The sequence below is a fragment of the Cygnus olor genome, chromosome 5 (genome assembly GCF_009769625.2).
Source record: "Cygnus olor isolate bCygOlo1 chromosome 5, bCygOlo1.pri.v2, whole genome shotgun sequence".
Lineage (NCBI taxonomy): Eukaryota > Metazoa > Chordata > Aves > Anseriformes > Anatidae > Cygnus > Cygnus olor.
Genome location: NC_049173.1, coordinates 17,010,148 through 17,023,763, shown reverse-complemented (window position 1 = coordinate 17,023,763; position 13,616 = coordinate 17,010,148). Strand labels below are relative to the sequence as shown.

The 13,616-nt window shown below is 35.3% G+C and overlaps 1 protein-coding gene across 1 annotated transcript in view; it reads right to left on the bottom strand.

The window, feature by feature from the left end:
* Window positions 1-665: 665 nt before the first annotated feature.
* Window positions 666-13,616, bottom strand: part of TRIP11 (thyroid hormone receptor interactor 11) — a 34,632-nt gene continuing 21,681 nt past the window's right edge. The window contains 5 exon segments of the mRNA XM_040558300.1: window positions 666-4,965; window positions 6,987-7,134; window positions 8,315-8,437; window positions 8,973-9,087; window positions 9,853-9,934. Of these exon segments, the coding sequence (XP_040414234.1) occupies window positions 4,757-4,965; window positions 6,987-7,134; window positions 8,315-8,437; window positions 8,973-9,087; window positions 9,853-9,934 (677 nt within the window). The 3' untranslated portion in view covers window positions 666-4,756.

Here is a 13,616-nt window from a genome sequence, read left to right as displayed (position 1 = left end):
ACAAACAGAGAAAAAGGGTGTTTTCAGTCCATTTGTTTAGGAGGCCTGGGAAGTATTTTTGGTGATATGGTGAATATTCACAGTAACAGTTATTAGCCAACCATTACAGACCCAGAGGGTAACCTTTTCAAAGGCAGTTCGGCACAGATTGCCAGAAACTCAAGTGCAAGTGATATTAATTTTAAAATCTGGTCTGTGAGAAGTTGTCTAATGGGAACCATAACACAAGGGTGGAGAAAAGATTAATTTACTGTCAGTGCTCAAGGATGATGTATAACATCTGTTAATACTTAAAGAAATCAGATTTAACGAGCAATGCCACAAGCTCAATAAGAAGGTACAGAAGGACCCCAAATTACTTAACATCAACACTTAGTGAATGAAAAGTGACCTTTTTAATGTATTAAGCAATTAACTGTTATCTTCTAATTATTATTTCCTACAAGGAAAATAAGCCTTTAATCACTTGACACATTTTTCTTCTGCTTGACAAAGTATTTGAGAGTTTTAGTGGCATGGCTGAGCTCCTGATTTGGAATAAATTCATCTAAATTAGCCTTGCAATAGATCTAATACAACCAGCAAACAAAGGCACAATTCTTGGCACAATTCTTACACACTTAATGCTGATAATACCCTTTAAACATTACTTGCTACAAAATATATTTCAGTGTTAGATATATGATGCTTTCAGATACTGTAATTTATAATGTCATGCTGTTGTATAAGCTTAGGACAAATACAACAGACCAAGGTTCAGTGTTGCTACTGCTGTAAACAACATGCTATGTACAAATTATTTTTCCTCTTTAAATAAGAAGCCAGCAGCTATCTGTTCCTTTATTTTTTTTTTAAATTGCAGATTGGTTTCCATATTTAAGTTTTGCAGGGCTGCAAACAAATTCAGCAGTATATAATGGCACAAACCAAAAAACCAAAAATGGTAGGCTGCTCATCCTTACAGTTTATTTCCAAGAATGTTAATTAGAAGCTTTCCATCTGAAAGACAACTACTTAAGGAAACAAACTATGAATTTACTGAAAGGGGGCAAAAAGGTAAAAAAAAGCAAATGCATACAATATTTTTTAATTCCTCAAGCCTTACTCTTAGCACTGCCATATCTATGGCACACACAAGAAGATATGTTTTAGATATTTATCTTTTTAAACATGGACAAAAGTGTTTTGATGCAGACTACTTTGATTTGAATATATAAAAATCAAAAACTTATGTTTAAAAGAGTGCATGAAGCCATTATTCCTGCTATTCCCACAGTATACTAATGCCTCTCCATATTAAAACAAATGTTTGTCTTTTTTTCCTCCATATTAAAACAAATGTTTGTCTTTTTTTCCTCAAATACACGACAAAGTAAGAATTTAATTTTATTCCAGTTAAATCTGCTCCTAAACTAGGACTTTCTGGGAGGAAGCAACATCGAATTTACAAGTATGTCTGATTAAGCCAGTTGAGAAAATTACTCTTGAACTTCTACAACGTAATGTGGCAATAAACTCATCAAAACCAGCAGTAATAAGACATCATGGCTTAAAATTGTAAGGCTTTCATGAGGTAGGGGATAATGAAATATTTACAAAGCAGTACCTTCCACTGTCTCTTCAGCTTTTTTCAGTCATTGCTCTACGTTTTCCTTGTAGCTTTGCATTAATAGTTACTATTAATGTGAAATGTGTAAGAACATGAATAGGAAGGAATGATAAAATGGAAGTCGGGAACCAACATGGTAAAAAAAAAAAAGTTTTCTTCACTGGTCATTATATGTTGTATGTCTGTGACTAAATGGAATAATTTAGGAGATTTTTAATTAAAAGGTACATCATTCTACAGTAATAATTACAACGGTCAGTTACTTCCTTCTCTTTGTGTGGAATGCCTGAACGCAGGATGATGTGCATTCATGATGGAAGATGAAATGATGAAACAATCTACAATAGAATAGAAAATCCCAACCCTTATTTTTCCCTTAACAGCAAATTTGTTATATCCATTCCTTACTAGAATTCTGTTACCTTTACACTAAAGATATCCAACAGCCCGTTAGACCAATAATAGGAGTCACCTTTTTCCTTTTCACCCTTTTTCCTTGCAAAAAGGAGATGAAAACAACTGATAAGGAAAAATTTCCAGCTACCGCACCTGCTCATAAATTCTACAAAGTTTTTTTTTCCCTTGCTCTGTGTGAAAGACCTGCACAATTAACAGGATAGACTACATGAGTCACGAACTTACACGTGGGAAACTGGCAAATATATACAAAACAGTTGTCAAGCACAGAGTAAACGCAGAAGAAAAATCAGAGGAAAAAAATATTTCCACTAATCTTTCAGTAAAAACAACTCTTGAAGGTTTATTATAATAGTCTGTGAGACAGCTTAAGAAAAAGAATCAAGGGTATGTAGTTTACACTTTTCAGTGTGAAAGCCCTGGCTGGAACACAGAGTACATTTGATCTCTAGCATAGCAACAAAACCCACTGATGCAATTGTAGAATAAGCCCTAGAGCAGGAACCTCCAAGCAAGGTGGATTTTATCGTTAGTTCAACGGTTCTCTTAGGACTTAAGCCTCTTCTATCCCTCCTATAGAGGATTTTCTCCTCTCCAAAGTAGCCTAAAAAGGAACTCTGAAGTTCTTCAATACTTTTGCTTGGTTTTAGATTGCACTCCTCAAACTGTTATAACTTACTGTATAAATGGAGCTGAGTTACAGCATCCTGAAACAATCAGTCTCACCATGTTTTATTTACTGGCACTTATAAAGCTTCCTGGAAGAGAAACATATTAAGTTCTCTGCAATTAAATTAAAAAAAATACACCAAAGTTATTAAGATCTGCTCAGTTGTTATATTCAGAGGATAGTTATCAGCACAAGTCCATTTGCAGTTTATAGTATGTAATCCACATGATTTTTAAATGTGAACATTTCTTTGTGCTTTGGCTCACCAAAAGGCAATTTTATTCTGAAGCAGCTGCATATCCTCAAATAAACATGACTACAAGAACAAGACTGCATAGAAGCCATCCGATTTCAGTTTTCTTTATATTTGTTATAGAAAAAGTTTACCCATTCCAGTCCAATAGTTTAAATGAAGATGTACATTTGAAGTACCAAACTGAAATGTTCCCAGCAGACGCAATTTTAAATTCTCGTTACATTTATTACATAATGCAGAATATACTTTGGTACACTACTTGTGGCTGGTATTCTATCAGAAGTCCAACTGACAAATTTATTACCTTGTCTGTAAGGGAGCAAAAGCTTTTAAATAAAAATTCAATACGGTCAATCTACTTTTCCAAGTTTGCATAAATCTTCCATGAAGCACTGACATACTGGAGAAAAGGAACTCAAGCAGTTCTCAAGGTAAATACTGTAATTAAAACAAACTTTACTAGATTTCAAGGCAACAAAAGAAATTCACTATTTGACCTCTATATAAATAACTGCAGATTTCTTGCATTATTTGGTTTGATTCTGTACAAGTTTCAGTGATAAATTTTATTTAAATATAAGTCTTACAACAATTTAATCCAGGATCTCAATGAAGATGAGAAGGTTGACAGTTCTAATATAGAACTTGCACAACAGTTATCTTTTAACACTGACTAAACATGGAATGGCATATAAAAAGGTTTAGAAATTACACATTTTAAAATGAAAATGTTTTACCTCAGATTCACTACTTTTGCAAGATGATTTGTATCCTTCAGTACGCAACTTCATCCTTTACCTGCCAACAATGTGTACAAGTTATCACAGCAAAATTTACAGAATAATTGACTTTGGCCTTGGTCTTACAAAGACCTATTTACACATTTGGGATAAGTAAGCATGTTCTTGCCTTTAAATTTTATACATATCTTCAAGCTTTAAGCCTGTATTTGAATCTACAAATTCCAGCAAGTTAAAAAGTCTGTCAAATATACATCTTAGAGCATTAAAGTACAGTATCTTTATATATATGAATCTATCTTTTGCTAAATTATCCACTCTTCATCACACAGACACCACTAGAAATGAAGCACTCACTTCCACAGTCAACTCCTTGGTGCTGATGAGTTTGACTACTGAAAGCAGTTGTTAGGCTGGGAGAAAAAACATCTAATCTTTGTGCAAAGAAGATTAATATGCCTCAAATGCCCCCAAGCATGATCAATACTGTAAATAAGAGATAAATATCTTAATGTAACCAAATGTAAGAAATTGTGTAGTGTGGGGGCGAACTGCAGCTACTCAATAACCACACTCCCATATATTCACTGCCTCACTGTTTGGAGTTTATATGATTCATTCAGCACCTCAAATAAGATCAGTTTTGGCTAGGTGTTTTTATTTATTCATTTTTAATTCTGGTTCTTGAAGGTCCACTGCCAATGGCAGATTATTTTAATGGAAAAATGGACCTCAACACCAAAAAAGTAATGCTTTCTATATACGGATAACTGAAATGACTCAGAGTGTAACTAAGGGTTAAAAATCCTTCAATTTATCTTGTGGCAGTCTAGCAACAAAATCTAACCCCCACCCAAAATGAATACCTGCTACCAAGAACGCAGCTCTGCATGCGATCCTTCAATTTCCAAAGCACTGGTTAGTTTGTAATTAAAAGAAAGAAAAACAAGACAATTGCAAACAAGTATACGACTTTTTACAGAAGGCCTCACTGTGGTAAATTATATACAGCATAGTGTTCTCATTTTCCTTAAAGTGCTATCATCATATTGATTCAATATCATTTATTGTTTTAGGAGGTCTTTTAGTACAGCACCAGCACTGGCATCAGGGGACACTGGCAGTGGTGTAAAAGTAGGCAAGGCATCAGAGATAGGTTTCATAAGCAGGTGTCCAGAACTAGTAGCAGGAGTTATGAGAGGCACTGCTGCAGATCGAGGTGCTAGAAATGGATTTGCATCTGGTCTTCTGCTGATTCCTGAGACTGCAGAATCTGAAATGTAAAACAAACAAAAAAGCCACCACTTCATTAGAAAGTTTTAATAAGCCTACCTAATTTCAGAGCACTTACCATGAAACAAATCTTACAACTGCATATTAGTTTTGCAAACACGAAAATCTTTTCTTCTTTCTGTGGACTGCAGATGCTCTCATATACTTATTTCTCTCTATCTTCCCTCACCTTGAATCACATCTGCCATTGCTTCCGTTGCTCACCATTTCCTACACCTACGCTTCAGGTCACCAGTTACACAAAGGCACTTCCAGGACCTGTGCTTGTTGGCAGCTGAAATTTTGCAGCACCTCATGCTATGCAAAAGAAAACCAAGACACTTGCTCTGTGACACGGAACACAAACACCCTGTGCAGAGAGGTTCCCTTAACCCATGCAAAACCAGACACGAAGTATCTGTCACATTGGCTCCAGCACTATGCAAAGACATAAGGGCCCTTGTACATGCACTACAACGCAGCATGCAGGTTGGTTCCCCACTCCATGTGTACAGGGGAAGCTGCCCCAGGGTCAGGTAGAAGCAAGAACTTAACCTATCTTTACAAGGGCTAAGTCACAAGTGAGTCTTGACATATCTTTATCATCTTATTTGTCAAAATTTCACTTTTATTATCTTTGTTCCTAAATGATTTTAATCTAACAATCAACTTGCCCCTTCTCACCTTCCCCCATCAAACTCCTGTCTTCCAGATGTAACCTGTTCTCAAGATTCCTACATCAGACAGACAGCAGAAATTGAACTGAAATTCCCTTGTCATAATGAATAGTTGGATGGGTGACTTTATTCAGATTTTTGGTTTTAAGAGATCTACAATCATGTAAACATCATAACTCTCATAAATGTGTTTGTGTGTAGATACTTAAAACCACTACCATATGGTTTATTTCCAGGAACCAAAAACTTAAAACACATCAACAAGCCAGAAGGTTTGGCTCATATAGGTAAAATACAAGTACTTCTATAGCTTAAAAACGTACTTTACCAATATTACTCTTAAACTACAAGGAAGAGGAGTAAAAAGAAAATTAAATTAAATTTTGGTTTATTAGAAAAGTAAACACTGCTTTCAGAGATAAATTGGTATTTCACAGTAGATGCTTATACTTTGTAACATCCAACTACTTTATGTGAAATAAAATGTATTTTTAAAGCATATATATATATGTTTTATATATATATATATTACATATAGGCTTGGGGATACACGTCATGCATCATTCACCACCACCACCCCCCCCCCCGTGAGTACAGCTGTTACAAGGTTCAAGCAAAAAAAGCTTCTGCAAATCAGCAGGACTGTATTAAAGTCTAGAATGCATGTGAAAAATTCAGCACAACCTGGTCCATTTCAACTGATTATTTCGATCCTATATTACTTATACGAAGTACACAGTTCCTTATAGAATCAGAATGAGAGCCAAAAACTATAAATTTCACCATGCAAAATAAAAGCATAATTGTTATCGGCCTCAGAAAAATTAAAGTTAAGGACTCATGCACAGCTTAGAAAGATTTCAAATCACGCCAGGTACTTAGCTGATTTTACTTCAGTCCTCTCTGAGTGACCAGGTTCTACATACGAGAGAGGCACTACAAGGCTGGTATTACTTGCATTTTTCACTCAGTGAGACCCAAACTGATCAACAGGGATGCTGAAAATCAGGACTGGGTTCACCAGTACAACATATGAAGTTGTCTGTTTAGCTTTAAAATGTGCTGTTAAAGCTTTCCGTATCAAAGGGAATTTGGTCCTTCCAGTCTTCTGCATTAAGTTTTTAGGAAACGGGGTATGGTGTGAAGAGAGAGGGGGACCAGGACAGGAAAAGAAATAGAGAGAAAGAAGAGAGAGTAGAACATTGTGGGGGAAGGCACAATGGAAAAAAAATTAAAAAATCATACTTCACAGATGAGGAATCACGGAAACATTTAAGTCCTCTCAAAAATTCTACCTTTAGTTATTTATATCTGTGTAAAGTTTCAGTCTTTCTTTAGATCTTACCTTGTATCTGACTGCTGGATGGAATGCTGCCAGCTTTACCAGTTCCTGCTGCTCCTAAAGGTTTCATATCATGAACAGAGAGCTTGGGTGGAGGAAGGCTTGGGCAAGATTCTGTTTCAAGGAATTTCACAAACAACTCTGAAAAAGACTACAAGATGCTACAAGTTATTAGATTTTACATGCTTTTCAACAAAACTTCAGTTAAAAATAAATACATAAAGAAAAGCTGTCAGCAGGCTCCAAAGAACTCTGTACTGGTATTTTAGTACTACTTAGTGAGGGACAATGTAAATTATTTTCAAAACACAAAGTTTTTGTTGTCTCAGTGAATGGCATTTATGTGGCATACACTCTAAAGATACATCCTCTAAATTCATACACTTCCACCATGGTTCCATTATTGATTTAAGTCAATTGTTTCAAGAAACCTGTGATGCTACACACATCATAAGTACTTCCTGCGTCCACACTCAAGCAAATCACTCCTCCAACAATGCTTTCGTTTGGCAAAATGTCTTGAATAAATGAAGCATGGACTGGTTAAGGTGTAATTGCATCACAAGATAAGATTTTGCTAAGTAGAGCTTATCCTATACATACCAAAATATTAATTTTTCTCTTTTCCATCCATAGTTAATAAGACCACAATACTGTGGTGGCCTAAATGCCTGCATTATTTTTGTGGGCAAAAAAATCATCCCTACAGTTCAAGATAATTTACAGGAGTCAATTCTAAGCATCATTCTCTAGCTCCAGGACCAAAAAACCACAGTTAATCCAAACTGCCCCGTTTTCTCAGTGCTTAATCCTTGAGTGCACTACTTAGAGGTCTACAAAATGGAAAGTTCCATAGATTAACTGTTCACATGGGCCATACTATAAGAACTGTTGCTTTACAGTATTTGGAAGCTTAAACATCAACTTTATATTCTATACATAAGAGACACTAGCTGCAGCAGCTGAGAAAGCTTTTCAAGTGAAATTTAAAGAACAAATGGGAACATTGTCATCAAAATATGATATTATAGTATATAGTCCATACTGGAAGAAGTCACTGGTCCCAGGAGCCAGTGGAACAGTAATCAGAGTTTTGTATTAGCTCAACACTTAGGACTGTGCAATTTTCATCAAGGCCTACATATTTATTTAGGTGTTGCTGGAAGTGGGGGAACAACATGCCAAAGCAGCTGCACAAAGCAAATAAATAATGGAAGATACAGCAGAATCAGTACATTAAGCTCAATACACTTATGTTTGGTTCCTAAGTACTAATATGCAACTGCTCCAGTTCTTTACTCAAACGCAGGGAATACATGATTGATTCTTACACTATTAAAAACATTCTGATGAGTTGGCCTTAAAGGTGTATTAGGGACACTCTTTGACCCAGTTCCTCCACCAAGCCAGCCAGTCACCCATCTTGTAACTCCTCTTTGTTCTTCAGATAGTAACTAGAAGGTTTAAAAAAAAAAAATTAGGAAACAAAAAATAAAGCAGCAGATCAAAAACTGCAAAACTGTGCTCATTTTATGTTTATTCACTACCAATCATGTGGGAATCCCACAGAATCCTACAGATAAATAAAAACTTCAAGTACTATCAAAACCTTACTCTCTCCCTCCTGAAAACTGGCAGTCTAAAATCCTAGCTCTTTGTGCAAAAATATAAAAGCCATATTCTTCACAATACCTAGTGGTACATATAAAAATGTCTTATTTTTCTTTAACCAACATATTACAGATATTATGTGCAACACAACAAAGTTAAATTCTTTCCTTTCTGCATTAGTGTTCCTCAGGAAGATGAAATCCATATTAAATGCAGTTATCATGAGATTCCATTAAGAACAGCATGTCCCACATAAAAAACACACTTCTCCCCCCGCAGGAAGTACCAGGACAGTTACATTTAGTTTAGCAGCAAATCGTTCTATTTTCAGGTAAGCATACTGCAAATGAAGGAAGCCTAGTTTTCAGTAAGCATTACCTGATCAAGTTCTTCCTTTTTTATTCCCAAGATACTTCCCATTAACCTTAACACTTCAGGACGTTTATTTTTTGGAGTATGAAAATGTCCAACAAAGAGATTTCTCATCAGGAGCCTGCAGAACAAAGGAAGCTTGTTACACTGCCTGCTCTGAAGTAGCAGTTGATAAGGAAACACTGATGCATTTATTCCTCATACTTTTACCTAATTTACAATAACCCAAATAAACAAGCCAGTACAAAGAACTAAAAGGAAACCTCACAAATTTCTCTACTCTCCAAGTTAAAACACTTTTTAGAGCAAAGAGCTGCAATTTGGACAACATTAGAAATATTCTAAGGCAATAATTTGAAACTGAGTCGTACATTACCAAGTTTTGATGCAAGTGACACGATGCAGGAAAATATATATCCTCAAATCTTGACTCAGAACCTTTAAACAGATACTTATGTACAGTCCCAAAACAAGACCTAAGAAGGGGGCAGGGGAACTCATTTGCCTATCCTAGGTTCAGGTCTAACGCAGGGAGAGAGAACAAAAAGACCAAGAAAGAAATCAAATTGCACAGCATCCCAGTGATGCCCTTCACACGTTGGATACTTTATAACAGATGTTCACTAAGAACTCTCCATTTTCAGAGCTCATGCTATTGAAGTGTAATGCTGCTTAAACACGTCAATAATATAAATTTATACACATTAGTTTTAATAATCAAGATTACTATTCACAATCACCAAGCAATTGAAAAATGTCAAGATAACGAGAGTATATTACAAGCTTACATACAAAAGCTCAGTTCTGCACCACTCTTACAACGGTTACGTTATCTGCACATCATGAGCAATAACAGAAATGTACAATAACATAATGAGAGACTTACTTGTCCACTTTTCCTTCTGTGCTGTTGATGAGATTCATTAGTTTATTTTGTACATCTTCTAACATTTCTTTTCTGATCTCTCCTATAAAACATTAGGTCAAAGCAAATAAATTTGCAGACTGCTTCAAAATGTTATTAATAATACACACTTACCAAGACATGCTAACATATTTTTTTAGACAGCATCAACATGATTTCTTAAAAATAGTGTCAACTTAGTAAGTGATTATTACTTGAATTCATAAGCTAGGATTTCCAGAACAATACTCAAAGCTACAGTACAGAAACACCCAGAATATAAAATCAACTGCATAAGGTTTGATGAACTGCTCTGTTCCACCGAGATCACACAGAACTGGAAAGATGTTCTTGGTAAAAGTGTATATCCTATGGTGGCAATCCTTAATCCGTTTTATAACCTGATTATAAATCACATGTTGTTATTGGGCCTTTGGATCTCAGTACTTAACCTCAAATATATTCACTCTCATCCAATAATTCCATAGCACAAATTTCTCTACAACTTTCCCTAAAATTTCACTAACACAAATTATTTGATAGCTTTAATACAGGATACACCTGATTACCCAAATAATTCTCTGTCAATAACTCAGGCTTCCCCTGACCTCCCATTAAACTCAAAAAGTAAAGATCATAATGAAGCAAAAGATTCTCCTAAAGGTTTTACTTGCCACAAGTATTTTACAACATCCTGACTCTAAGGATACAAGACCCAAAGTTTTGTCTTTATAAAATCTGGCTATGTTAGAAATTGGATAAAAATATCTGACATTCAGGTCTACACAAATTTATGCAGAAAGCACAGAGTGAAAACTGACAGGAAAAAAGCTATCCCCGAACACAGGATTTAAGGACACTAATAACAAAATGTCCACAGAGAAGAAAACAGATAGTTACAAGGTACAAAGAATTCTTTGAAGATAAGCTTCAAAACAGCAAAAATAGATTTTTTCACCAAACTCTGGTTCTGCAAGATGATATCTTTGAAGTTACTTTTTCCTAATAAAAGTGCAAGTCTAAACAACAAACACAAGCCGAACAACATAATATGGACCCTCAATGTGAAGACAAACTCTACCCTGCAGTTGCATAAGCTGCAGTTGCATGAGCTTTCTTCCCTCCCTTCATAATGCTGAATCCTTCAAATGTTTTCAAACCCTATGGAAAAGTTGCTGAGTGACTTAATCTTCCTACTATTTCAAAACCTCTTGGGTTCATGTTGATTAAAAGTAAATGCTTCATAAAAAAGTATACTTTTATTGCATCTGTCTTGTAGTTTATTTCTAAAAAGCCTCAACGTCTTTGTAGAAATGAGTGGATATCTTATAGCTATTTAAAAGAATTATGTTTTTCTTGAGAGAATATGGAGACAAGGGAAGATGAAAGGCGACTTTGGGGATTTTTTTCTAAGTTTCAGATCACCTGGGATGTATGAAAAACATTCCACTCTAATTTCTACATGACTTTCAACCTTTAATAAATGCATGCCACAACCACGCTGACACAACATCGTTCGCAATTAACACTCGTAACTCCATGAGAACCTGTATGGAGTTTTGGTATATATGCACAAAGAGCTAGGCTGTGAAATGGATACAAACTAATGTGTCCTGTTCAAATACTCCAGATATCTAAACAAACTCTTTACTTCACAAACACGAACTATATAAAGAGTAGAACAAACTAACTAGTGTCATGCTGGGAATGTTACTTAATATTAGGCTACTTTGTAACATGGTTAAGCAGGTCCCCAAATTTGAATGAAAAAAATTCCCATATGTTTATGGAATAACAACAGTTGCAGGAGCATACATGGAGTTTGAGTTGTTACTGAGGTCTCCACAGAATTAAAAGGAATAGAAGCTAAACTACTAATACCATTAACTTAACAACATGGCACCAGCACCAAAAAAACTCAAAGAAACAGCATGTGAAAAAGAGGTTAAATAAATCTCATGACATTGCTACTGCTTTACAGAGCAAGATAAGTGTTTTTTTTTTTCCAATTTTTATCTACAAAATTATTTTTAAAAAAAGCAATTAATAATTTTGAAGTGAAATGTTAATTCTAAGACTTTTCTATTTTTTTCCTGAGATTTTTTTTTTTAAATCAAAGAGGACTGTCTTTTAAGGACAGTTACGTGGCTACATTCACCCACAGAGATTACACAACTTTAAATTAAACAGTTTTTAAATGGAATATTTCCTTTTAAAACAGCATCTTACAGTTGAAAAGGACTTAAACGCGTACTTTCAGTGTGTGAAGAGACTGAATAACAAAAAAGACTTGAGCCAAAATTCAGCACGGGCTGCTGTAAACCAGACATTTACAGCAGTCTCCAATAATTTGTTAACCATTTATGGCAATCTAGAAAACTACATCTGGTACATCTTATACTTTTCCATTAAAATCACTTCTCCTGCCAAAAAAATCCATAAAGAAATCCTTCAAAAGATTTGGCCAACAGAACTCTGTCTGGGAATGCATTTGGCCAATTTTCAATAAGACACTATATGTTTTCTTGTGTAAATACAGAAAACGGAGTGGTCTTTTTTTCAATAAAAATTATGATTTATTCTACAACAACATTAAAGTGCTGTTTCCTTTACACAACAATCCTGTTTCACATTTTTTAAACAAGTAAATTGCTTGCCAATACAGCATGGTTTGATAGAATACTGAGACCCAATTTTCTCTCGCAGTTCAAACCCATTAACATGTTAACCCCCTGCTTTAATGCAGTTTAGCTTTTAAAATTAACCACTAGGGTAGAGCTACCCATTTAATGGTACCATATTTGCCTATGTCAACATTATTTTCAATCCAGGGTATTTGAAAACTTTCACTGTGATGTCTTTAGCAAGACAGAGATATAAAGATTGGTAAATTAAAAAATAAGTCTACTGATTTGGTACATGATTTATGCAGCAGCTTGAAACTTAATTCAAGTTGTAAAATTCACATGTGAACTCAGATTATTGCTATGATGTCCGCTGGGATGCCAAACTGTACTTAGACACAACGACATTTAAGTAAACGCCCTTCCAATTGTGTAGTATATAAGTGGTAACTTTTTATAGAGCTCTTGGTGAAACTGCAATGGCTTTCAAATGACTTTTTACGCTAATTACAATACCACAAACAAGTTTCCTGAACGAAAATATTATATATTTCAAGAAAAAATGAATACCAATAATTAGTTGAATATGGTCTAAACAAAAAAAGTTACCACTGCATCCACCAGAGATGACTTTACAGGCACCTTCCCACAGCAAGCCTTAATTAAAGGATTTTACCCCCATATTTCCTACAGACATGGGGGGAAAAATATGAAAGTAAGAGCTGTTAAGTGACCTGCGAGTGAACAAACCTCTGCCCTTCAAACTCCCATTTGAGAGCCCGCTACAGGGCGCAATCAGAAGTTTTCCTCTGGCTTCATATTTATCCAACGCGTGCAAGTGACAGCTGGACCCTAACAGAGGATGCTGCAGTAACAGCAAACTGCAGTGACCCACAGAAAGATAGGAAAAGAGAAAGTGGGATTCAGCTAGGAAAATGGAGGAGGAAAATACAATAAACAAAGAAACAAGAAAGAAAATAATAAAGAGCTTAATACTCCCTCGACAATTGGTACTGTTAGTAAGTTCACGCATATCAGAACTATCATGGAACTAGACAGAGGTAACTTTCCCTCTTGGTTTAAGGAAATATTCCAGACAGAATACAGAACAGGGCTGAGATT